The sequence below is a fragment of the Staurois parvus genome, unplaced genomic scaffold (assembly GCF_062004578.1).
Source record: "Staurois parvus isolate SC_StPar_1 unplaced genomic scaffold, SC_StPar_1.0 ptg000153l, whole genome shotgun sequence".
Taxonomy (NCBI): Eukaryota; Metazoa; Chordata; class Amphibia; order Anura; family Ranidae; genus Staurois; species Staurois parvus.
In genome coordinates this window covers 2,980,429-3,008,094 of record NW_028317949.1, presented here as the reverse complement: position 1 = coordinate 3,008,094, position 27,666 = coordinate 2,980,429, and the positions used below count along the sequence as shown (strand labels likewise).

At 40.2% G+C, this 27,666-nt stretch overlaps 1 protein-coding gene across 1 annotated transcript in view; it reads right to left on the bottom strand.

Annotated features, from left to right (window-relative positions):
* Positions 1 to 27,666, bottom strand: part of MYO10 (myosin X) — a 302,652-nt gene that overhangs the window by 135,305 nt on the left and 139,681 nt on the right. The window contains exon 4 of the mRNA XM_089674827.1: positions 7,240 to 7,427. Coding sequence (XP_089530953.1) covers positions 7,240 to 7,427 — 188 coding nt within the window. The remainder of the gene's footprint in view (positions 1 to 7,239; positions 7,428 to 27,666) is intronic.

The following is a 27,666-nucleotide window of genomic DNA, read 5'->3' as shown; positions in this document are numbered from 1 at the left end:
TATAGCACATATATTACAAATGCATATGGTCTGTATAAACTATGCATTTTATCAAAAACAGGCTTTTGTTGGTTGGGGAATATAAACCACCTGTAATCCCAAATTCAACAAATCAATGCGCAGAACCCAAACAAGAATAGCCCGGACTACAAGAGTCATACAACATAAAAGTAACATATATTACAAACTATTTGTAGACTCATTTCTCATGCACTGGAGATTAAATGACTTTAGCTGTAAGGAAATATGTAACACTGGCACTCTTGAGGAATTTCTTGTAGATACAGTTACTGTCAAACAATCGTTGACAGATCATTTAGAGGATTTCTTTACTTTTTTTTTTTGTCCTTTGTGGTTGCATTCCGTTTGATATCAAGACCATGCCATTGGAAAGGAGTCTCATAAGGAATTAATAAAGAAAGGGCAGCTTTGAGAAGAAGGGACTGAGTAATTGGCCAAATAAAAAAGCAATCTGTTACTATAAACTGGTTTGGACAGCTTTAGCCAATCACGCAGTGCAATATTGTGGTAATAAATAATCTCTTACTAAAAGCTCAGTGTCTTGCAGCTTGGCGCCAGAAGGGAAATTAGAATAGAAAACAATGCTTTTTTAACCACTGCAATGTCAGGATAGGGAAACTGGAGACGATGATAATGACCAAATATAGTTTGAAAAAGCACAAAATATGGTGGTCTGTGATGATGATATAGGAACTGGTTTGCAGATACCACTGAGAGCTTTAAATCTTTAACATACTCTGGGGAATTGGAGAACAAAGTGGTCCACCAAAATGAATAGTTTTCAGCTTTAATCTGGAGTTTATAAAAAGTATTGGCAGAGAAATATTTGTTACTAATTGCTCCTATTATGTTAGTAAAAAGAAAAAAATACACTCAAAAACAAGTAACTTTTTTACCTAATATCTATTGGTGCAGCCTTCTGGGCATGCACCCAAGTAAGCCTCACCTTCCCTCCTTCATGCTTCTCCCAGATGTGGTCATTGACTAAGGCTCTGTTCACACCTATGCAGTTTTCTTTTTATCCATTTTGCAGTGCTTTTCGCAGTTCGTTTTGCATTTTTCTACATGTGTTTTTGCCGCAATTTCTTTTGTCAAAGTGGAATTCTTTTTGTTGCTGGGCAGAATAAAAAAGCAAAATGCAGCAAAAACGCACTACCATGCATTTCATCAGCTTCTCTATTGAACTCTATTGTAACAGAAACGCTGCTTTTTGTTTTTAAAAAAGTTCCTGACCCTTTCCAACAATGCAGCAGCTCAAAAAAGCATAAATGTGAATCTGTTCACTAAGAAACAATGTTAAATGGACTGTAGTGCGCTTCTGCAAAATGCAAAAACCCCATAACAACGCATTGGTGTGAACGTTGCCTTAGGAGATGCAGTCAGGATCGGGATGATGATGATGATGATGATGAGGAAGGTCAGCTTGCATGTTTAAAAACAAGCAATGGCATCTCCCATATTTCTGCTCTCACAGCACATAGGCACAACGTTTAAAAAAACATATTTTATGAAGTGCCCCATCTAACAGCTATTTTTTTTTTACCAGGAATTGCCACCTGCCATCTTTTCTAATGGCAGAATACCTTGTTAAGGAGACCAAAAACAAGGGCATAGGATTGTAGCCATGTATTCTTAGCCATGTATTCTGCCATATTATATTTGCTATTTCAGCTGATGCTGTTGACAAGCGTTCTGAGAGGGACTCCTGTTGAGGATGGAGGGGTACACTTAGCAGGCATTTCTGACAAAGGCCTATCCTGGGGAAAATAGGAGTGATCGACTGGAAAAAATATAGTTAGAAAAAAATGGCCAGAGCTGAGTAGGACCTACAGAAATATAAAGGATGCAAAATGATATATAGATATAGGATATATAGAATGGAAACTGTTGGACTGGAGGAATGTTGTAGGCACTTTAAATGCATCATTGGCCCTTGTGCCAGGAACAACTATTCTGATTTACAAAAAGCAAACATCATGGAAGTTTTAGGCCATTGAATGCAGACATTTATTCCATGGATGCACAAACCAAGTTTCTTGTTGTGCATGAATGGTGATAAATAGGAATGAATCTGTAGATGACAAGTATAAATTGATGCATTCTTCTACTATAAAGGATGTATGCTTGACCCAGAGACTGGAATGCACGTGCATTTTATTTGCATATTGCATTTGTTACTTTTGTACACCAAAGCAAGTAATCCCTGCAACACCATTTGAAATTAAGGGGTCAACAAGCAAGCTTACAGTCTTAGCAAATCATGTTCTCTATTAGCCATCTATAATACCACAAGAAAAAAAAAAAGAAAATAAAGGGAAAACAAGAAAACAAATCTAGCTTGCGGGCAGCACAGTGGCTAAATGGTTAGCACTTCCACCTGGCACTACTAGGGTCGTTGGTTTGAATCCCAACCACGGCACCACCTGCAGCTAGGGAGGTCAGGGATGGTTTATTGATTGTTATGAATATGTAAATAATTTATTGCTCATATTCTGGGCACAGATACAATCTAAATCCTTGTTGACAAAGTCCGGAAGTGACTAAACGCATCCAGGGCACGTGACGTATTGACGTTCCTGGAAGTGCCATGGTGGCCATTTTGGATTCTGGAGCGTTTGTTGTGTGGCTTTCCTGGGACTCGCAGTATATTCCTGGCACTCCTCCTTAGCTGAAGGGTCAATGCTGGGAAGGATTGTGGCGGTCTGACTTCCTTGTGATCAGGAGACTTTCTGATACCACAATGTGGCTGTGTACATGTCATCAGGACCAGGAAGCCGTTTTTATCAGTTTTTAATGTAAGTGGCTACAATAAAAGTTATATGTTATTTTGATCCATATACTGATCCTTGGTCTGTTTGTGAGGTCTGAGGGAAGTGGCTGAACAAGAGGATGCCAGTTTGAGGATATTCCATGCCTATTTAGATCACATGCAGAGATTACTGAATTTAGGGTAATTATGCACTTTATATATGGCTTGCAGTGACATATACTGAGTATAAGGTTTACACGTTTGCTGTGACACCATAGTGTTTTGCATGCTGCACGTGTGGCACTAATTTTTGATACCTAAGATAATACACTATGTCTAGATTTTTCTTCTTTTGAGGTGTATGAAGATCTGCATCTGGGATTTATCTTTATTTCGGATTAGTGAGCACCTATTCATCAAGATTTGGACATAATTTTGGACATTTGTTTGGGGATTTTTGGACACTTTTCTTTTGAATTTTGAGAGCATTTAAGTCGGTTGTTATAATATATTGGTACTTCAGGGGAAGGATAGTGATACGACTTTAAGGGGTACTGTATTTATTTTATGTGCTGACTTTCAGTTATTTAATCTAAATAAACTACCTCGACTCAATCTCCACCCAGATGCAAACTTTTGTTTTCACTGGTACTGCATAGCTAGGGCCTACCAATGCTCATAATGTCAAGCATTCAGGTAGCTTTTGATAAGTCACAGGCAGCAGAGTGACTAAATGGTTAGCACTTCAGTCTGGCAGTACTAGGGTCGTTGGTTTGAATCCCAACGGCAACACCTGCCTGAAGTTTGCATGTTCTCCCTGTGCCTGGGTGGGTTTCCTCCCACACTCCAAAGACATGCTGGTAGGTGAATTGGATCCTGTCTGAAGTGGCCCTACTATGTGTATGTATAAACGCAAGTTAGGGACCTTAGATGGTACGCCCCTTGAGGGTTACGGACTGATGTGAATATATAATATATGTGTAAAGCGCTGCGTAAATTGACGGTGCTATATAAGTACCTGAAATTAATAAATAGTTACCACATCTAAGGTCTGTTAGTCTGCAATATATAACATTTGTGTTCTTTGGTTTAGTAGGTCAAGGAATCGGCTGCATGTCTGGTAATGTGCATCCATACAGAGTAATCAAACCATAGCTGTTAAAATACCTAATCCTGGCATTGTGTTTACAGTAAAAAATGTATATTTTCAACAAACAAGGCAATGAAAAAATGGTTGACTGTAGGTATATTAGTGTAATGTTTTTGTCTTATTCCACTAATGCAGCATATACCATAATTTAGATCAAAACTTAATTTGAAATTAAATAAATGTACTCTATAATATAAAGTCAAAAAGTTGAAAAATATTTAATGACCACAAGGGGGCACTAACTGTTTAACTGTATCAAGTTTTCATTGAAAAAGCAGAACTAATTTTACACATTAAATTTGTGTTTAATTTAAGGATTGCATTTCATTGAAGGATATCAACCTTATTTGTCTCAGCAGTGTTATCTTAGGACAAACCATACCCAGGAAGCCCGCTAACCAACACAGCTGTTCTCAGCAACTACATTTTAGGTTGCGGGAGAAAATCAGAGCTCCCCGGAAGCTTGGGATCACATAGGGAGTGCATGTAACAACCCTTAGATAAGGTCCCTAGTAGGAATCATGATAGCAGTGATAAAAGGTGCCAGCCACTTGCTGGCAATAATATGCTAGGTTATATTAGTTACTCAATGTGTATTTTCTTCAGTTATTTAAAAGAGTAAGGATCAGGGGTGGACTGACCATTTAGAAACTCAGGCACTGCCCGAGGGCCCAGGGTAGTAGGGGGCCCTATGAGATGCCCCTGGTACCTTTTTCATAGGCTTTTTTGAGTTTGGGCAAGGACACAGGAGCCCCATGATCCCCTATTGCCCGGGGCCCCCATGAGTTGTCAGTCCGCCCCTGGTAAGGATACAGCAGAATGTTTACTACTCTATAGAGATTTTTCCCCGTCCAAGTGACAACGTTTTACTGGAACTGGAATTTAATGGAATTCTTCATGAGATACATAGACAGCAGTAAAAACACTATTTTGTAGGAGTAGAGTAGAGAGTATGGTACGGCTAGAGCTGTCTGCATCCCTGTTGGAGGTTTTCTCACATATCCTGTCTGGGTGACAACGTTGTCACTGGGATAGGAAGTGAACCAAAATCTCCTCACCAACCTTGTTCAGAAGTGTTAAAGGTACTATAATGCCCTACAGGTCATTCTGCGTTATAACTATGTGTTAATGGCAGGTTCAAAACATTTCAAAGCTACCTTTACAGTGACAGTTTTTCAATAAATTAAACTCTTAGATTGTAAGCTCCAAGGAGCAGGGCCCTCCTAACCCTCCTGTATTGAACTGTATTGTTGCTGTATTGTCTTTCTTTATTTTGTAAAGCGCTGAGCAAACTGTTGGTGCTATAAATCCTGTATAATAATAATAATAATAATAATAATACTCTATGGACATTTAAGGGCTTGTTTGCTGCAAATGTTATCTCCTATTTTTTTATACTGAATTATTTTTTCTGTATTTTGTTAAACATGCAAAAGAAACAACATTTTATTCTGAAAGCATGTTTGTTTTTGTGAGGGCAAAAATATACACCAATAAATGGAGACTTCCAACTTTTGAATTTCATCATCTGCAGGTGTATGGTCCTGGACTGGGTTGGGAATAGGAAAAGAAAGGGGGAATAAATAGGGGACCCCCCTTTTGATATGGGATTGTGGCAGGGAAATAAGGTTTCAAGTCACCCCATTGTAAAAATACAGTGGGGGAACATTCTAGAAGGTCAGAAGGGTTTTTAGACCCCCACTTGTAGGAGGAGGAGAAAAAAAGTTAAAGTTTCAAGTTCCCACATGATATACTAGTATAATGGGGAAGCTTCTAGAAAAAAGGAGTTTTAAGCCCCCCACTACACCTGTGAAGTTTTAAGCCCCCCCCCCGGTATATTAAATAATGGGGAAGATTCTAGAATTGGCAGTTTTTAGCCCCCCACTACACCTGAACATTCTTGGAAGGAAAAAGTGACCAATAGGGAGAAGAATTGGAGAGAGCAGAGGGCTATAAAAGGGGGGTCCATTAACGGAAAATTCAGAAACCTGGTAGGCATCTCTGTGGTGCTCCCTTCCACCGCCCCTTTTCATCGCGGCCAATTATTATTGGTAAGTATCATATTTGATGATGGTAAAATACGTAAGTATGTAAATTGAAAAAAGTTGAATGGTTAATGAGTATGGTTGATAAGTGTTGTGTTAATAAGTACAGCTTGAGTCGTAGTACTAAGTTGAGGTTTTTGAGTAAGATTCATTTAAGTAAAAATGTTTTACAATTATTAGTAAGCTAATATGTAAAAAATAAAGTGTTATTATAAAGAATGATATTTAAACCAATAATAAAACGTCCGCGGCCAAGTTAGCACCAAAACAATAGTTGTGGTCTTTATTGTATAGAATAAAGAATACTGCCTACAGCCCCATTTAAAATCCTTCTTGCTCTTCTCTGGTGGTGGGAGGGGGTTGGCAGCGACACTATCAATCAATGTCCATGGGCATTAGGAGGAAAACATCAAAGAAGATGACTCCACCACAATTATTTATTTAAGTCTGTAGAACTATGGGGTGTAAATTGGACAGAGGGCAGTGAATTCATCAGCCAGGACAGGAAATGGATGTGTGATGTTGAATTCACATAACCGGATGTACAGTAGAGACTCTACAGATTGCTGCATGCATGCAAAGGGACAGAATTGTTTAGAAAATAAAGGAATATTATCAGGATGCATTTTGTCAGAGAAGATGAGTATCAAAAATACATTTGGGTACAATGGACAAGGATTTTAAGCTTTTCAGATTTTTATTGCTGTATATTTCCTGATGTAAAGCAAAGAGAATTCATTCAAAGGGAATATAGACAGTAATATTAGCATTTTGTTTCATTTGATTGGAAAAAGTTATAACTTTTTCTAGGTATCTGCTGCTGTCAGGGGCGGACTGACAACTCATGGGGCCCCCGGGCAATAGGGGATCATGGGGTCCCTATGTCCTTGCCCAACTTCAAAAAAGCCTATGAAAAAGGTACCAGGGGCATCTCATGGGGCCCCCTACTGACCCCGGGCCCTCGGGCAGTGCCTGAGTTTCCAAATGGTCAGTCCGCCCCTGGCTGCTGTATGTCCCCAGTGAGATTAATGTTAATACTCTGTTTAATGTCGTCAGGACAGGATGTAGATAGTTTGCTCAAAATAAAATCAGATAAAAATAAGACCTAACAGAAGTTTTAATCCATTGTCCACTTTTTCAATATAACAACAAAAAGTGCTGGCTAGAGTTCTACTTTAACTTATCACATATTAATTGTACTATTTGGATAAAAACTACTACTTCTAACTGCTACTACTAATACAACTACGACTATTACTGTTACTGGATCTTACCTTATGAGAACACACTGGTTGTCATGTCTTTTCCATAAACAGCGGTAACACTCATTGGCCACAGCGAAGATGTGGGGTGGTATTTCTCCCATGTGATGTCTGCTATACAACTCGGTTGCGTTTTGGTCATATAAACCAGGAATTAATTTGTAAGGGTTGACAGAAGTCAAAATAGAGCCAATATATGTCTGAAAAACAAAACATAAGAAAACTACTTAAAGAACTTCAGTCAAAATAAAAGACAAATTGAGATAGAGAAAGATGATCACCGGAAAGGAGGAGACATTTCTCCTTTTAAGAAGGGAGAGAACCTCTTTTAGGCTTCATGCACACTGGCAGCTCCTAACCTTGAGTTTAGGATATTTTGGTGGGTTTTATTGCCAAAGCTCCTAAACTCAACTCCACAAAAGCCGTTTCCATGTACACACAGGCTTTTAGCAGAGTTTAGGAGCTGCCGTGTTTAGGTGAGGTTAAAGCATCCTCTCTTGAATGCTGAAGAATCGTTTTCAGGATAGGAATGTTTTGAACGCCGGCCACGGGAAAACAAAAAATGAGATAAAAACTATACCACGTTTACACATATTTTTGCCACGTTTTGCCACACAGCCGGCAGTCAGGGTAGGCTAGTGTGCATGTAGCTTAGGCTTAATCGTAGACATGAGTAGATTTTTGCCCAATATGTAAAGAATTGAACAGGGGCGGACCGACAACTCATGGGGCCCCCGGGCAATAGGGGATCATGGGGCCCCTGTGTCCTTGCCCAAACTCAAAAAAGCCTATAAAAAAGTTACCAGGGGCATCTCATGGGGCCCCCTACTGACCCCAGGCCCTCGGGCAGTGCCCAAGTTTCCAAATGGTCAGTCCGCCCCTGGAATTGAATGACCATCTCAGTGTCCCTGGTTTAATTTTTTATGTTAAACACCTGTTGTTATTTCAGGATCTTGACCGTTCCAGGGGTCTAAAGCTGGTATTCCATATGCATCATGATCTGAGCGATCTTTTACAGAATGATCTTTGTTTGTTTTTTATAGCACTCCAAATGCAGTGAAATGTGAAATAACGAAACTAATGAAAGAATTTCATTAGTCAACACTGGTAGCTCACCCAAACCATGTACTTATAATAATAATACTTGTACACAATATATATATATATATATATATATATATATATATACAGTTGTGACCAAAATTATTCAACCCCCAATGCTGTAAAGGGGTTTAGGGACTATAGTGTACATTTGGAATTGTATTCAGAATCAAATCCTACAAGGACGTTGTAACTACCCAAATGCAACTAAAATGACATCAATTGTTTATGTAATACAGTAGTAAATGGTTCTTATGTGGTTTCTTCATTGCCACAATTATTCAACCCCTTAAAGACTACCACTCTGAAGAACAGAGGTTCATACAGGTGCTTTCCATCAGGTATTGAAAACACCTGTGGATGTCACCGAGCAGCAATCAAGCATAATAAGCACCAATTAGGCAGCTTTAAAATGACTGTGATACTCAGCTCCTTCTAGACATTTACTGGTGTGGTTACAAACATGGTGAAGGCAAGAGAATGGTCCAGGAAGACAAGAGAAGAGGTGATTTCTCTTCACAGGAAGGGCAATGGCTATAAGAAGATTGCAAAGATGTTAAACATACCAAGAGACACCTTAGGAAGCATCATTCGCAAATTCAAGGCAAAGGGCACTGTTGAAACGCTACCTGGTCGTGGCAGAAAGAAGATGCTGACTTCGACTGCTGTGCGCTACCTGAAGCGTAGAGTGGAGAGAAGTCCCCGTGTGACTGCTGAGGAACTGAGAAAAGATTTGTCAGATGTGGGTACAGAAGTTTCAGCCCAGACAATAAGACGCACACTGCGTAATGAAGGCCTCCGTGCCAGAACTCCCAGGCGTACCCCCTTGCTGTCTCCAAAGAATAAGAAGAGTCGACTGCAGTATGCCAAAAGCCATGTGGACAAACCACAAAAGTTGTGGGATAGTGTTCTGTGGACTGATGAAACAAAATTAGAACTGTTTGGGCCCATGGATCAACGCTATGTTTGGAGGAGGAAGAACAAGGCCTATGATGAAAAGAACACCTTGCCTACTGTGAAGCATGGTGGAGGGTCAATCATGCTTTGGGGCTGTTTTGCTTCTGCAGGTACAGGGAAGCTTCAGCGTGTGCAAGGTACCATGAATTCTCTTCAGTACCAGGAGATATTGGATGGAAACGTGATGCAGTCCGTCACACACCTGAGGCTTGGGAGACGTTGGACCTTTCAACAGGACAATGATCCCAAGCATACCTCCAAGTCCACTAGAGCATGGTTGCAGAGGAAAGGCTGGAACATTTTGGAGTGGCCATCGCAGTCACCAGACTTAAATCCGATTGAGAACCTCTGGTGGGACTTAAAGAAAGCAGTTGCAGTGCGCAAGCCTAAGAATGTGACTGAACTGGAGGCCTTTGCCCATGAAGAATGGGCGAAGATACCCGTAGATCGCTGCAAGACACTTGTGTCAAGCTATGCTTCACGTTTAAAAGCTGTTATAACTGTAAAAGGATGCTGTACTAAGTACTAAGATTGAATGTCACTTGGGGGTTGAATAAAACTGATAATGCTGTGAGCACAGAAAAGACATTTGTGGTTATTTCATTATAACTGTTATGTTATATTTGTCTGACCTACAAGTGCCTCTTTAATGTAAATGTAAGCAAGATGACTGAATGATCAAAAGCAATGTCAAACTGGCCAAAACACTCAATTTCAGTGGGGGTTGAATAATTTTGGTCACAACTGTATATATATATATGTATATTACAAATATCGTGTAAACAATCAATCCTGCCAGCATGCAAAGGGGACCTAAAAGAAAAAAATACATGTTGGCAGGGTATGTGGTCTCCCTTTATGTGTACAAATGTATGCAACTGAAGTCTTGCTGGGCACTAGAGCTGAGAGACATTACAATATACCCTCTCATGTTCATGATCCTTTCCACTTATAATTTGATAAGGAAGCTCCCATTTTATTGCTGTGTTTAGTACAAAAACATAGGACATTCTTAGATGCCTTAAATGAATTTGAATTTGAAAAAGAGCTATATGTATGTCCCTTTGTTGCTGCTCCTGTGGATTAGGGCAGGATCACACTTTATAGAAGTGCCTTGGTATGCCATGTGACTTCCACAAAACAACATCCCAAATGTATTCCGCTGTGACTTCTGCTTGCATTAAATATGTTTTAATTAGGCCTCCATTGTTTGCTGCCATTGTGTGTTGTATTTTTATATTTTGTAATGCACACATATCACTGTACCACAGAAAAAAAACACTTTTATTTTGCAAAAATAGAGTTCTTTTTGAGACCTGTTTACAGTTATCCCACAAAAAAAGTGTGGTTTACTAAGACTGAAAACTCAAACATTTTTCCAGCGGCATTTAAATTCTCAGATCATATCATCGGCATTTCCTGACCATAGGACTGGACTAGGTTTAGCTTTTGACAGGATGGCAGCTCTACATAAGTACTCTGTAAAAATATGGTAAAGTGAAGAATGATATCTGAAAATGCTAAATTTTTTGTATTTTCTTAATTTTTGTTGGGGACAGACTGATTCCATTTCTGCTTGTTTTCTCATATTTCACTCATCTGGTTGTTAGCCATTACTTTCTTTGATGTGAGAGCTGGAGAACAACAAATATGTCTTTCTATTTTTGAAATGGTTTCTGTCCAGTAAAGCCACACACAGAATTTTCCAGTCTCAGATTTCAAAACTCGATGTTCTACCACTTTGCTTAACTATATTTCACTTAATCTCTGTGGTACAGCCATCAAACGCTATAAATGGTAGTCTACACATGCTAAAAGTTCCTCTTCTTTTACAGTAGTGCATTTAACACATCTTTAGCTTTTTCATATTTCAATTTGTAACATATCTATAAAGGTAAGTACTTGCTCCTGGAAGTATGATCCACTCTTTATAAATGTCAAGATAATATACAAGTAGAATATCTCAGCTGGCTCACCAAGGCCATCTACTTGCATTTTCCAGTTCTATGCACCAAATTACAGGTAAAATAATTAGCATGCCTGATGTTAATATATGGTAGAGGGGACTTCTTCCTGATCATTTTGGAAGCAAATATTAAAAAAATGTTAAGAAACACTCATATAGTTCACTACCACAGAAATTGCAGGTCAGGACCATGGGGGCTGAAGTAGATAAGCAAGTTTTGGGGTCTCTTAATTAAAATTCATACTGCTGTATTCTATTGAGAGCTACCTTTATAAGGAGACGTGTATCAGTGCCGAAATGAAGGCCAAGAAAGGTTACATTTGTACTTGGAGTACCTCAATTACAACTGGCACAAAAGATTCCCTTCTTCTGTGGATTTTTTGAGTTGAGGGTTGTTCACACCAGAATTGTATAGGAACGCGGTCCACATTTCTGTGCAATCCCCTGCAGTGCAATTTGGCATCTCATTCATTAGACTAGGCTGCAAATCACACCAGACCACACAATAAATAGCGCATGCACTACTTTTGAAAAATGTGCTGCACCTAACCACATGGTACTGCAGTACCATGTGATCTGGTGCCTGCAAATGCACTGCATTTGTGATTTGCATTTTGGATGCCATTAACAATGTACTGGCACCAGCTGCTGATTGCAAAGGCAGTGAGTTTTGAACACTGTAAGGGAAATGCGCAAGGGACACACCTTTCCTTCATCACGTTATGGTGTGAACCAGCCCTTAGAGTATGCTGGTTCTTAACTTTGTTGTACATCCAACCTTCACTGCAGAATTATTTTGCCCTCAGCTTCATGTTACTGCAAGAGGAACTAGAAGTATAATCTAGAAGAATAATCACGGTGACATTGGAATTAGGAATGGTCAGATTTTCCTGACCAATGAAAAAGTAACAGCAAAAAAAGCCTTAATTGCCCTAAAATGAACCTGTCTAATACACAGTGTTTCTGCAGCTCTGTCACAAGCCATGCATGCAGCAAACTGCCATAGAAAATAAAAACTGTCCACGTTATTCTCCACAGACAATTATTATACTCTATTATTGGGCCTTCGTATTTTTTACTTATTTCAGGTACTTATATAGCGCCGTCAATTTACACAGTGCTTTACATATATATTGTACATTCACATCAGTCCGTAACCCTCAAGGAGCGTACAATCTAAGGTCCCTAACTTGCATTCATACATACACATACTAGGGCCAATTTAGACAGGATCCAATTCACCTACCAGCATGTCTTTTGGAGTGTGGGAGGAAAGCGGTGTACCCGGAGGAAACCCACGCAGGCACAGGGAGAACATGCAAACTCCAGGCAGGTGTTGCCGTGGTTGGGATTCAAACCAACGACCCGAGTACTGCCAGGCGGAAGTGCTAATTATTTAGCCACTGTGCTGCCCGTGACTTATCAAAAGCTACCTGAATGCTTGACAATATGAGCATTGGTAGGCCCTAGCTATGCAGTACCAGCGAAAAAAAAAGTTTGCATCTGGGTGGAGATTGAGTTGAGGTAGTTTATTTAGATTGTATCTGTGCCCAGAATATGAGCAATAAATTATTTACATATTCATAACAATCAATAAACCATCCCTGATCTCCCTAGCTGCGTGTAATGTGAAATATTTCATTCCCAAAGATCCTTAAAGCGGAAAACAAGGACTCTTAAGTTAGGCTTCAGCTCATTTCCATTACAGGGCCAGCAGGCAGCCAAGATTCTGGTACAGACAGTAATAGGAAAAAAATTTATATTTCCATACCACTGTTGTTAAATTTGATAACAAACTTCTCCACTTTTCCTATAATGACAGAGGTGAATGTTTTAGGATGTTTTTACTGCTTATTTAGAATATAAATTTGAAGATGATGTTCTTTCTGATCGTCTGTGAAAATTTAGGGCACCATTTTTGCATAAATCTTTCCCATTCCCAAATCCTCCGTTAGAATCTGCCACACTGTTTCCCTGTTCATGTTCAATTCTTCTGCCATCACTTGCACACTCAATCTTCAATCTGAGTGTACGAAGCTTTGCAGTATATTTGCTGCTATAGCTCTACACCAGCCTTTCTCAACCAGGGTGCCCAGGCACCTTGGGGTGCCTTGAAGTTTCTTCAGGGGTGCTTTGGCAAAATGTCTAAAAATTGCCCAAAACTAGTATACAAGCCAGTGGGTGGATCTAGCCTGCCTTCTAGTTACACAAAGCCACAGGTTTCCATTGTGCACCATTACAACCTTCTAGCCACCAGCGTCCTGGCAACCAATGACATTAGCTGATAAGGAGGATGTCAGCTGCCTGAACAGTATCGCAGTTTGCCCCTCCCCTGCCCCTCTCCATCAGTGCTGGGGTCACATCAGCTCAGTAATGGAGAAAAACTGAGGGAGAAGAGAAACATTGGAATACTAGTCAGTACCAGTTTGCAAAAGTGTATTTGCTTTGGAAGAATAAATGACCTCTAATGTTGGGTGTCCTACATGTGTGGATGTTGCTGCATATACAAAACTATTAGAATAGTTTTTCACATTTTAGCCTCAAGACTGTCCATATTTTTAAAGGATGCCTCGAGACTGTCCATAATTTTAAAGGGTGCCTTGACTATAAAAAGGTTGAGAAACACTACTCTACACACATACAAATTGTGCAAGACTGAATACTCCTTTTGTAAAGTTTCTACAATTCTGCCAGCCTTTTTTCAGTTTTGAAAGAAGCTATCATCAATGCAGCATATGTATTTAAACTGGTCAACATTTTTTTTGACAAAGCAGGATGTAGCTGGCCGTTTGATGAAAAATACTGACTGGAAAAACACAGCAATGATAAATGTGAAAACTCTCTAAAAATACATGGCCATAGCTAAATATAGAGAAAAGCTTTAAAGAAAAAATATCTGTACACTTTTTGTTAACATTTACAAAAAATAAAATACATCAATATTTTCAAATAAGTCAACATTCAGTAAGTGCAAGACTGATGTGTCTGACCAAGACAGACACATTTCACTATGAAAGAATGCACCACTTCATTTGAAACTTGCCTCTATAGCTGTTTATATTGTAGCTATCAGGGATACGGGTATGACCAGAAGTGTGTGGACTGACACAGGGAAACACAGGCTTCAGGTACAGTAAATAATATAATTTATTAAGACTAACAATACAAACGCAGTGCAAAACTAAACATAAACACAGTGCAAACAAACGAAACCAAACCTCCAACAGATAACAAACATACAAGAGTAGACAGGCAGGTCGGGTCGGTAGCAAACGGGCAAACGGAGTACCAGGAGCAGGCGGGAGAGTGGTCAGGACTAACCGAGGTCAGTACAGGCAGAGTTCAAGCAGAGTCTGGACAGGAGTAACAGGATCAGGAAACCAGGGCCAAGTGAACAGTACAACAAGGCACTGACTGCAGGTCTGGCCATCCTTTAAATACACCACCTGCAATCAGCCCAGGTGATGGCTAATTGCAGGAGTGAGCCTCTGGTTGTTGAGAGCACCCGCTGGCCAGCCCTGGTACTGCAGCCCACAAGGCAGGTGAGTCCCACCACTATTGGCAAGTCCATTCCTGACAGTAGCCCTCGGTATACTGTCCAATTAGTTGGGAGACTGTAACATAAAAGATCTTTACAAAGCAAAGTTTATATTCAATGGATGTGATTGTGGAACTACTATAGGAACTTTGGTTCATAAAGTTGCATTATATTAGGTTTTTCACTAATCAGATCATTTCTGTTTTTAAATTTATTGTTAGCCATTTAGTTTAAAGCTCTTACCTGATATTAAATGGCCCATATCGATACTTTTGTATGAAATCTGAGGAACAATGTACATTATAGAGCAATACTGTATACTATAATAGTTAGTCTTGGTTAATTGGTCATCTTTAGTCATTGGCAGTGACCTTATTTGAATTGGTGTTGCTACTGATGGTTGTGCTCCGAGGATGGTAGGACCATGCAAATCTAACTAATGTGTCAAAGCAGTGATACCTTTAGGGGGCACAAGTGTGTGACAAGCCTGGAGACCAGCTATATAGGGCTATTATTATTATTATTATTACATAACAGGATAGGATACAGGTCCGTAATAAGATCTAGAATGTGCACTAGAATAACCAACCCAGGAAAGACATCATTTCGGGGGTTGGAGGTACGGTAAACATGTAAAGGAGACAGAACAACCTCTGGAGAAGTTGAACCAGGAAATAGAAGGAGTATATAAAGAGCTATATTAGAGAGAGGGCAAGGGAAAAGGGGGAACAGACACTTTCATCTAATTCAACAATGTCCCCAAGAGACAAGATTTGTTGGGTTGCACAACGCAGGCAAAAGAATGTGTATGTTACACTGGCTGTAGAAAACACATTTTGAATAAATAAAAAATAGGTGTTATGTAGCAAAAGCAGTTTTCCTGTAACACTCAGTGTTCCTTTTATTTTCAAAGCTGCTAGTAAAATGAAAAGTGAGCCAAACTTTTTATTGGCTGCTATGTACAACAAGATCACTTCCCTTCAGATCACTTTTCTTATGTGCAGTCCTTTCTTAGGTTAAATATCATGGATGTGAAAGGCTGTGTACTTTAGAAAGCATGCACTAGCTCTTAGAAACAAGCATTCTGCCAACACATTTTCATGCATTTTTATGCATTTCCTATGTAGCTGAGTCACATGTTTTAAATTATAGGAGGCAGCTTATTTCCAAATATACTGTTTCATTTTCTACAACAGATGTCCTAGTATTGCACCTTCATACATTCTGGTTATCTTTAAAAATGTATTTTCACAGGGTTCTATTGGGTGCCAAGATAGGTGATGACCAGGACTGCTGTCAGAAATCACGGGCCCCATACAGCCCAACTGACAGGGCTCTGAACCCCACTCACAAAGAAATGATCAGTCTAAAAATCGAATGGTAGGTGTATTGTAACACTGACAGGCAGAATAGCAACAAAAAATTCAAAAGAAATGCATGTCTAACAAATGATGCACTGATTTACATGTTCATGAGGGAAATAAGTATTTGATCCCCTATAATTCAGCAGGATTTCTGACTACCAGGTGTCTTTCATACAGGTAACAAGCTGAGATTAGAAGCAGTCTCTTAAAGGGAGTGCTACTAATCTAATTTTTTTACCTGTATAAAAGACACCTGTCCACAGGAGCAATCAACCAATCATATTCCAAACTCTCCACCATGGCAAAGACCAACGAGCTGTTCAAGGATGTCAGGGACATGATTGTAGACCTACACAAGGCTGGACTGGGCTACAGTTGGTGCAATCATTCACAAATGGAAGAAACACAAAACAACTGTCAGTCTCCCTAGGTCTGGTGTCAATGATCATGAGAACAGTGAGGAATCATCCCAGGACTACACGTGAGGATTTTGTCAATGATCTCCAGGCAGCTGGGACCACAGTCACCAAGAAAACAATTGGTAACACACTACGCCGACAAGGATTGAAATCTTGCAGTGCCCCAAGGCCCCTCTGCTTAAAAAAGCACATGTCCAAGCCCGTTTGAAGTTTGCCACTGAACATCTGAATGATGCAGAGGAGGACTGGTTGAAAGTGTTGTGGTCAGATGAGACCAAAATCGAGCTCTTTGGCATCAACTCAACTCACCGTGTTTGGAGGAGGAGGAATGCTGCCTATGACCCCATGAAACCCATCCCAACTGTCCAACATGGTGGTGGAAACATTCTGCGCTGGGTGTGTTTTTCTACTAAGGGGACAGGACAACTGTACTGCATCAAAGGGACGATGGATGGGGCAGTGTACCGTCAAATCTTGGGTAAGAATCTTCTTCCCTTGGCCAGGGCATTGAAAATGGATCATGGATGGGTGTTCCAGCATGACAATGATGCAAAACACACAGCCAAGGCAACAAAGGAGTGGCTCAAGAAGAAGCACATTAAGGTCCTGGAGTGGCCTAGCCAGTCTCCAGACCTTAATCCGATTGAAAATCTGTGGAGGGGACTGAAAGTTCGAGTTGCCAAACGTCAGCCACCAAACCTTAATGACTTGGAGAGGATCTGCCAAGAGGAGTGGGCCAAAATCCCTCCTGAGTTGTCTGGTGGCCAACTACAGGAAACGTCTGACCTCTGTGATTGCCAACAAAGGATTAGCCACCAAGTACTAAGTCATGTTTTGTGAAGGGGATCAAATACTTATTTCCCTCATGAACATGAAAATCAGTACATCATTTGTTAGATATGCATTTCTTTTGAATTTTTTGTTGCTATTCTGTCTCTCAGTGTTACAATACACCTACCATTCGATTTTTAGACTGATCATTTCTTTGTGAGTGGGCAAAAATTCAAAATCAGCAGAGGATCAAATACTTATGTCCTTCACTGTATATAAAACTAAAAAGTCTGGCTGCAGTTGCATTTTGAAATAGAACCATATTGCCCATTTTAAACACTGCAAGCAGCTATGCTGTTTATGGCAGAGGAGACATGCAATGTCTCTTCTGGAATAAAATCTACCTGACTACTCGCAGTCTTCTTTGGAATGTACACTGAGCTACGTGAGTGAAACTCAAGTTTGCATTCCGACACAGCGCCAGTGTGCTGGGATGACTAAACTGCATGCATGGGAGTGACGCCATCTCAAGCCAACCAATAATGAGGAGCACCTAGAAGAAGCCTGGTAGAAGATGTCGGTGCCAGCGAGGAGAAGAAAGGCAAATATCGGCACTTTAGCTCTGTTTTAAGTGAAGAATTTAAATACTTTCCAGTTTCATTACCATTAAGATATTTACACAGCAAACACATATTACTACAATATTAAAGCCTAATATGATGCCAACAAAAACTGTAGCTGTGCCATGCTCATATATCTACAAAAATGACAAGGAAAAAGTAAAGTATAGCTCACAGGCCAGAAAGCTGGGCTGGAACAGCTGGATATAGTCACTGCTGTGCACTCAAGTCACAAAGAAAACATATGTCACTGAGAAGGAACAGGCCATAGAGAGAACATTACTTAGAGGCTATAACTGCTGATCCATCATAAACACAGACAAGATAATCCATACGCTTGTTTTAGCTCTTAAAAGTTAGTTTGAAGGCCTGTGGTAAATGTAATGAGCATTTTTTTCCTGCCTCTTACTAATTTGCACTGGGTTTCATCCAACTTTCTCTCTAAATTATAAACTGTGCATCTAAGGTTACATTCCTTGCATTGTGGTATTGTTTGTGTTGACTTTTTCCAGAACAGTAGTGCAAAAAAAAAAATCAGTGTAAAAACAACTGTCCCATGCTGAACTTATTCGTGAGCAGACAACATACCAGGGATCATAAGGCAGCATGTGATGTGGAACAGATGATCTTAATGTTCTCATCCTTTAACTAGAATAAATATCATTTTGTAAAAAAATATGATGAGGGCATTTATGCACCACCCCCCCCCCAATGTCCATCTAGTTCCCATACTCACAGCTGTATATACCATGGAAACAAGCTTGCCATAGGGTAGCATTCTTTGGGTACATTTAATTAGGGAAAACTGCATTCATGGCTTTCTTTTTGGTGCTCTCTTGTTGATTTTTTTTTTTCTAGTAAACAATAAACTCTCTCTTATTAGAGGAGTTACCTGTAAACATAAACCTTTCAAACTTTTTTCGCGTGCTTGGTTATTTCTATACAGACTATTCGCTCATAGCAATGCAGATCTATTACTGCCCTCCAATCTTTTGACACCCACAGACAAAAGATGAGAGTTGACTGACACAACCATTTTCGGCCAGAATGGGTGAAGACTTTTGTAAGGATGTACAACGTCAATGTTAAAGTATAACGAAAATCTTTTTTCTTTGTTTTGGAAAGAGTGAAGAGGAATTTGAACAGCTGTCAGGTTTAGTGCTGTCTGTGCCCCCATTAGGAAGAATCACCCACTCTATCTGTCTGCTGATCATAATTTTTGACAAGAAAGTGGAAGAAAAATCCTAAATTTTGGATTGTCACCAAAACAGGAATAAAGAGGAAATCTTCCAATGGGGCACACTTTCTGGTGATCCTGGTAACATCCAGGGATTTCCTGACTTTGGGAGATTTCCCCTCACTTCCCCTCTTGGCTATGGGACACAAGATGAAGAAAAATATCTCCAATGGTATCTCACAGATGGCAAAAAAAGGTGACAGGGGTTATAAACATGAAAAAATCTGACATTTCTTAATTCCCTGTGATGTCATTACAGGGCCCACTTCTTGTTTCTTGTTAGCACCAGTCAGGGGAAGGGATCCCCTCTGCATACTAGCAGTGTGTAGGCCTGACTCTTCCAAGAGTACTAAGTAGTTCTGTGGGTAGTGACAGGAGAGGGGAGAATTGTCCTTTGCTTAGTGCAGAAGAGAAGAAGAGCCGGCACTGGTGTTACAGAGCTTGTTAGGGCTCATGTACACTGCAGCTTCTAAACTGACTGTTCAGCGTTTTTTTCAGCAGCCCCTGAACTCTCTCTAATGTTTCCCTATGTGTCCATGTACATATAGTTGTTTACAGGCAGTTGAGTTTACAGTTGCTTTTTTGAACTCACCAAACTTGTGTGTAGATTTTACCAGCGTTTATAAGCGTTTGCATTTAGAAGTGTTTTGTAACTGTTCCATGTCCAGATGCTGTCCAGAGTCTTTTTTCATAATCAGAAATGCATGCAAAGTGTTTTCCATGTATTCAAATGGACCCAGTACACCAGCGCAGTCAGTTCCAGGTTTTGCGTGAAGGAAAAAATGGTAGAACGTGCTGCATTATGCTCATGATGGGATCCAAAGTGAATACAACCAGAAAAGACAGGTCATCTCAACACATCATGCTCTCTCTGCTTCTGCTCTCTCTATTTCTCTCAAAATGACTGAAAAAGTGAATTTTTTACTATTTTTCAGTGCATTCTGGGCATTTGGAAGGGTCTCCTGGGGTTATCTTTTAAAAGCACTTCTACACGCAAACGCACATAAACACGGTAAGCAAACACGGCTAAACTGACATTTTTAAACCTACGTTTTCCAGCAGTTTCCATCGTTCAGAAGAGTTTTCCAAACGTCCCGTGTATATGAGCCCTTACAATGCTGACACATGACACAGAGAGGTACATCTCTTTCCCAGCAGCAGAAAGGGCTGGATTAGTAGAGACCATGGCAGCAATGTTTCAGTGCTGGCACATCCATCGTAAGAGCACACCATCTTGTGTTCCCTGGAGCAGGGACAGCCCAGAGGTGCTGGGTGGGAAAGGCTAAGCAAAGGTTTCCTTTTTCTCCCGCAGGGATCATTTACAACAAGCAACTGTCACTACATCAGCATTGCCTGTGGAAGATGGTTCCTGCCCAAAACTATAGCACAATAGTAAGGTGACGGGTCACCGAGCTCACAGGTAGCTTGCTGGGGTGGCCAGTCTTTATTATAGGGCAATGTTGACTACATCCACCTACAAGCTAAATTGATACAGACTGAATCTGTAGTCACTCTACACATGCTCAGTTTGGTGTGCATTGCTAGATAGGTTTTTTTTTCTTGGGAGGGTGCATGTGATCAGCACAGGGCCAATCAGCACTGTCCAGACAGAGATCAGGGGTTTCACATCCTCCTAGAGCAGAAAGAAAAATCCTCCTACAAGCTTTAACCAGTGCTCTGCTGAAGTCACAAGACTACTCTAACTGCTGATGAGAAAAGGTATTTAGCAGTTTATATTCACTAAAATTATTGCATTTCCATGTTGTGTGTACTTTGGGAGACCAGATATAGTGAATGCAGGGTCCTGGGTTTAGTAACACTTTAAGGAAAGCTGGGCTCCAGCTACTAAGTTACTGACACGTAAACTCATAAGACAAGAGTACAGATCTGTCCCTCTTCCTTCTCTACAGAAAATAACTGTAGGTACAGCTAAGTTCACAAATGTGTATGCATGTTCATACACTGCAGTGGCATCGTGGTGTTTTGTTTTTTTTTACATTAAATGAAATCCCATTCAAACCTAAGGAAGGATTTTTGTTGAAATCCACACCAAAGTACAAAAAGCAGGATGTGATTGTAACCTTAAAGTTTTGCCTTAGGTGTCAGTTTCATCCACCAGCGTTCTCAGAGATATAGTTTCCTGCTTTTGCTGCACACAACAAGGTGTTGTTAATGAATGTTACTGGAATAACATATTGGAAATATTGTACAACACTAATAACAAAACACCTCCTCCTGACGTTTGCTTGCCTCTGTAGTTTCAAATGAAACTCAAGTGATTCATTCATGCTCCTGGTAATTCTGACCTTGACAACAGACAAGATGCAGCCTGTGTATGAAAACCATAAAATGTCTGATTTACAACCATGCTAATTCCTTCGATTAAACCTTATCTGCACAAAGAAAATGGTGTAAATGGTTTTTTTGTTTCTGCAGTGTAATTTTGCCATAAAACCAGGCCAATGCAATGGAGAAAGAAGTATAAAATATTTACCTTCTCTATCTGTTCTAATGACATTTTCCACCAAGAGTGAAATTGATGAGATATTCAAGATTTTAAAAGAGAAATTTAGTTTTTTTTTTTACATTATACTTACCTAGGTGAGTGCAGCATCAGTCAGATGCTACATCTGTCCCTTGCCAGTTCTAAGCGTGAGAACTGAGTGATTATTATGAACGAACGAAACCAGCGCTTCAGTCTTCATACAACCAAGGAGATGCCAAAATGCCAACCGAAGAGGTGCTGCCCTTTTAAGATCAGGAAATCTGACCACTAGTGGAAAAGAACAAACAAGGGCGCACTTTCATCGCGCATTACCGTGGTATAACACGTATTTATTAAATGAAAAGAGGATATATACTCACAAACCAACGTGAGGAAGGGGGTTTAGCTCCCGAAACGCGTTAGCCTATCTGCATCACTAGACACAGATGCATTGTGACTGTCTTTGTGGACTACTTTTACTGCCTTTTATCACGTTGGTTTGTGAGTATATATCCTCTTTTCATTTAATAAATACGTGTTATACCACGGTAATGCACGATGAGAGTGCGCCCTTGTTTGTTCTTTTCCATGAGTGATTATTATACAGGATTTATACAGGATTATTATTATACAGGATTTATATAGCACCAACAGTTTGCACAGCGCTTTACAATATAAGGGAGACAGTACAATTACAATACATTTCAGTACAGAAGGAATAGGAGGGCCCTGCTCGAGGAGCAATCAGACACAGCTGATCACTCAGTTCTCACCCTCCACTCTGAGCAGAGATCAGGGACTGTCAGTCACCAGCTCTCTGCTTTGCCCCCCCCCCCCAGCACTCACTAGAATGATTGGCTGTGGAGGGGGCAGGAACAGCTGGCTTAGGTTCTCAGCGGGTTCTTTCCCCAGCCTGGACCGGCTGAGTGACGTCAGCCGACAGCGGACTTTAGCCTGCTGCCGGCTGAAAATGGGTCACAGGAGTGCAGAATGAACTACACTCTTGTGATCCATAGAAGTACAGCCAAACAAACGTTGGCTGTACTTCTCCTTTAAGTTGTCACCAGAACAGGAGGTGAGGAGAAATCTGTTCTGCTCATGACTGTCTAACAGGGTATTCCCTTCACTTTTGGGGACTTCATCTAACTTCTTGTTGCATCTCTAGAACATGAAGAAGAGAAATCTCCCCAGTTGTGCATAGACAGAAAAATATAAAATGACAGCGATCTAACCCTTCCCTACTCTATCCAAAACTAAAAAACACTCCAAAAACATTTAAATACACTTACATAAAGTATAAATACACATAGTGTGGTCTATTCATACTACTGAAGAAGCTGAACTCTAAAGTTATAAAAACAAAACACAATTCAATGTATTGGGGAATACTAGTACAAATACATACAACTAGTAAAAGTGGTACAGGACTAGGAGCTGATGAGACTCTGCTGCACATGTACTGATGGTGACCACGCAGACAGGAGGAAAGAGCTGAATATGTAAAGTTGATACTTATTATTACTGTGTTATTGCTTCTTCAATGTGCAATTGGCAGGCAGAAACAGGAAGGTGACAATTCTGAATTGTCTGACTCCAGAGAAAGTATTGCCCACTGCCCCACGCCCCCCTCCCGGTTGTGCTGTCTGGCAGAAATGTAGGAATCATTAAGAAGCTTAACAGAATTACAAATCATTTTGGCAGATAAGACAATTCACATACGTGTTACCTAACTTTGTATTTTGCAACAGGTTAAATCAACTGATGCCCTCCTCAGGTGCATATACTTACATTCCTTTTGCGCCAATGCTCCTCTGTTTAATCACTGGGAGTGAAAAGAAGAAGATCTACGTAAGCTTCAAGTTGTGACCTGGAGCTTACACAGGGCTAAGAACTTCACCACTGTCTCCATGTCAAAGTGCTGCGTCTCATACTCCTCATACTAGAGGTACCATGTATATCAGCTTGCTCTTGCCCGCAGAATAGAGGGGTGGATGAATGAAGCGGAGATGAGCATGTGCAGCTATAAAAACTGTCAGTTAAGAGAACCTGTAGCTTCAAATTGCAAGTTTACCCACAAACAGTGAAATTATTATTATTATTATTATTATTATACAGGATTTATATAGCGCCAACGGTTTGCTCAGCGCTTTACATTATATGACTTAATTGGTAATTCAGCCATGCACAGAGCTCTACTTAGTAGTAACAGCAGCTCAACAGCTCTTTTTTGTTCAGAAAAAGTCATGTGTATCTATTGTGTATCCCTTTCTTAGAATCTTTGCGATGCTGAAATGAAAGCTTCTCTGTCACCGCAATGTCACAGAGTCACTCTTGGAAGCTGCAGGGACTCAACCATATATTCTTTCCAGCACTACCATGCAAAATAAGCAAGGGAGAGCTGCAGGGAGATAAGAAGTGCACATGAGTGATTTCATGCAGGTAAAGCGAGGGGTTCTTGAAAGTAGGAGAATATTTCCTATATGACTAAAATCCTGGATGAGCTAAAGCAATTCATAGTCTTTAAAATGTTGAATATTGTGATCTGACACATACAAGACCATAGAAAGTAGAGCCTTGTTTAGCATGTTAGAGCTATAGTTTTGTCACATTCCATGATAATCTTCAGACGGTTCTCTTCTCTTTGATGAGCAGATCAAGCTACACATGCTGAGGTTACACTGGGTTTCTGGAAGCCATTTGAAATGTTTACGCAGTGGTCTTCTGACCCGTCAGTTCACCAAGTAAGGCCACAGGTTGCTCCTGCTGTCTTAAGATTCAGTCTTTGTGCTTTTGCTGCAATTGAAGCAAGTCCAGATTTTGTGTTTATTTGGTTTAGGAAATCTCGGGACATCATTAAAAATGTTGCTGGTTAAGCAGGAATAACGAGCTCACTGTGGGTAAAACTTGCTTTGACACAGATATTCCGCAGTGACTCAAGCAGACCTATTTTTAGAGTAAAAGAAAAATACTGTGGACAATGCTACTATTCAGGTGAAAAAGACAGTGATACCTGTTAGACGTCATTTAAGGCCAATTCAATAAAGTAATGTACAAATATAGTGCAGTAATTGCAGTAAATGTTTTACACCTGCTGAGACCTGCCGGCAGAGTTTGTAGTATGTAGATGAGCCCCCTCCAGCAAACCAGGCAACCAGAATAATTAGTTCTTGGCATGTAAGTCATGGCTTCTGTCTGACAGGATAAAATAGGGGAGTTGTATATATTCCAGCATCCCAGCATTTCTATGATGCAACTTTTTCCATTCAGTAGTACTGCTTATATACATTATATTGCCAAAACTATTGGGACACCCCTCCAAATTATTGGATTTAGGTGTTCCCATCACCTCCATGGCCACAGGTGTATAAAATCAAGCACTTGCTTCTACAAACATTTATGAAAGAATGGGTCCCTCTCAGGAGCACAGTGAATTCAAGAATGGTACTGTGATAGGTTTCCACCTGTGCAATAAGTCCATCCATGACATTTCCTTGCTACTAAATATTCCACGGTCAACTGTTAGTGGTATTATAACAAAGTGCAAGCACTGGGAACAACAACAACTCATCCATGAAGTTCTAGGCCACATAAAATGGCAGACTGGGGTCAGCACACGCTGAAGTGTACAGTGTGCAGAAGTCAATAGCTAAAGACCTCCAAACTTCATAAGGCTTTCAGATTAGCACAACAACAGTGCTTAGAGCTTAATGGAATGGGTTTCCATGGCCGAGCAGCTGCATCCATGCCTTACATCACCAAGCGTAATGCAAGTACATTGGATGCAGTGGTACAATACAAAGCGTCAGATGCAGTGATGTAAAGCACATCGCCACTGGACTCAAGAGCAGTGGAGACGTGTTCTCTGGAGTGACAAATCATGCTTCTCTGTCTGGCAATCCGATGGACATGTCTGAGTTTGGCAGTTGATAGGAGAATGGTACTTGCCTGACTGCACTGTGCCAAGAGTAAAGTTTGGTGGACGGGGGATCATGGTGTGGGGTTGTTTTTCAGGGGTTGGACTTGGCCTCTTAGTTCCAGTAAAAGAAACTCTTAAGGCGATAGCACACCAATATATTTTGGACAATTGCACCCTCCCAACTTTGTAGGAATAAAACTGACTGGCCTGCACAGAGTCCTGACCTCAACCCAACAGAACACCTTTGGGATGAATTAGATCGGAGACTTCGAGCTAGACCTTCTCGTCCGACATCAGTGCCTGATCTCACAAATTAACTTCTGGAAGAATGGTCAAACATTCCCATAGACACACTCCTAAACCTTGTGGGAAGCCTTCCCAGAAGAGCTGAAGCTGTTATAGCTGTAAAGGGTGGGCCAACTCAATATTGAACCCTATGGACTAAGACTGAGATGTCATTAAAGTTCTGTAAAGGCAGGTGTTGCAATACTTTTGGCAATACAGCTGTTCTATATGCACAGCACTAACTGAAGTGGAGTTTTATATCTCTAATGCAGAACGTGATGCCAGGTTTAATTTGTTTTTGCATGACTCTGAATTGCCTGCAGTGAGTTGCATAGGTGGAGGGAGAGCCATACAGCTAAGCTGTAAGTTTGACATGTGCTATATCTTTGCCCATTGGTCGAGATTCGACTGACGTCACTTTCAGCCTGTGGGGCGCACTTCTGGGTTTACATGTGATTTTTACTAATCATACAAATGAGTGCAATGACAATTTCTTTTATACAATAAAATTTTACTACACTATGGTTGGCTTTCCTTTTTGCCCCCTTACTGTTTACCTGAAGATGCCAATCACTCATGGGTTGAGCTGACTGGTGAGGATTGGAGGAGGATCTGAGACACAGATACAAAGAGACCAAGGACCACTGAAGATACCCAGGTTGGTGATATCCAAAAGCGAGGTGTACTCTTATGCTATACAGCTGAGGATCAATATTTTCTGGTGAGTGCAGGAGTTCAGGGAGGTTATTAGAGACTGCACGGATCACACTGAATGAATGAAAGTAGTGAATTACTGCACTGGTGAATTCTTGTACAACATATTTTGCACAAGACACTGGAGGACTGGAACTTTTGTTTGGAAAAACCTTTTTCTTAATACTAATATTTTTATGAACAGTATTGTTCTTACACATTGTTTTTGTTTTGTTTTATTAATTAAGAGAGACAGCGCTGTGCATACAATATATTTTATGAATTTAGGGGGCCCTGTGATGGTCTCTAATAAGCAGCAGCAGGCACATATATATAATATTGAGATCTGATGTTATTTAAATGCACTAAATAAGTGTTTATACAGAAAGTGCATGTATAAATATGGTTTCTGGACTTATCCTTGCTGTATCTGTGTGCTTTTTACACAGAGAAGGTTCTTGTTTATCTAAAATTAAAGCTTTTGCATGGACGAGGGTGACATCAATATCCTTTCGGCAATACTAAGAAAGATGAGAAATTCAAATCTTGCAGTAGGATGATCCTGCAAAGTGCATTTCAATTTTAGTATAATTTTAAATGGTAACTTTAATGAATTTGTTAAAACTGTTGGTGATGCCTTGGTTTGGTCAACCTGAATAGAGGAAAGCTGCTCTTGCTTACCATTTCCTTTTTTGGGTGTGTCTATCCTCACAGGGCAGATTTTCCTAATCATATGGCCCAACAGGTAACTAGATCACTTCCTAATTTTATTAGCTTTCTTTTACTCTTTTTTTTACTTTCTGCATATCCATTTCATAACAAAACTCCCTGTACTTGCATTCATATGTCACTTTCCTAGCAACTCATCATATCATATTTACCTTTTGCATGGTTCTCAGCGATAAGGGCAAAATATGAAGTGGTTATTTTGTGTGCAATACAAATGCAAAGTACTAACATTTTTTAAAATAATAATTTAACTTTGAACTTTGTACTTGATTTATAGAATAGCAGATGCCGCATGTAATTAAACAGCACAGCTCAGATCTCAATCCCAAATATTTTCAGCACACACTGCTTTACTAAA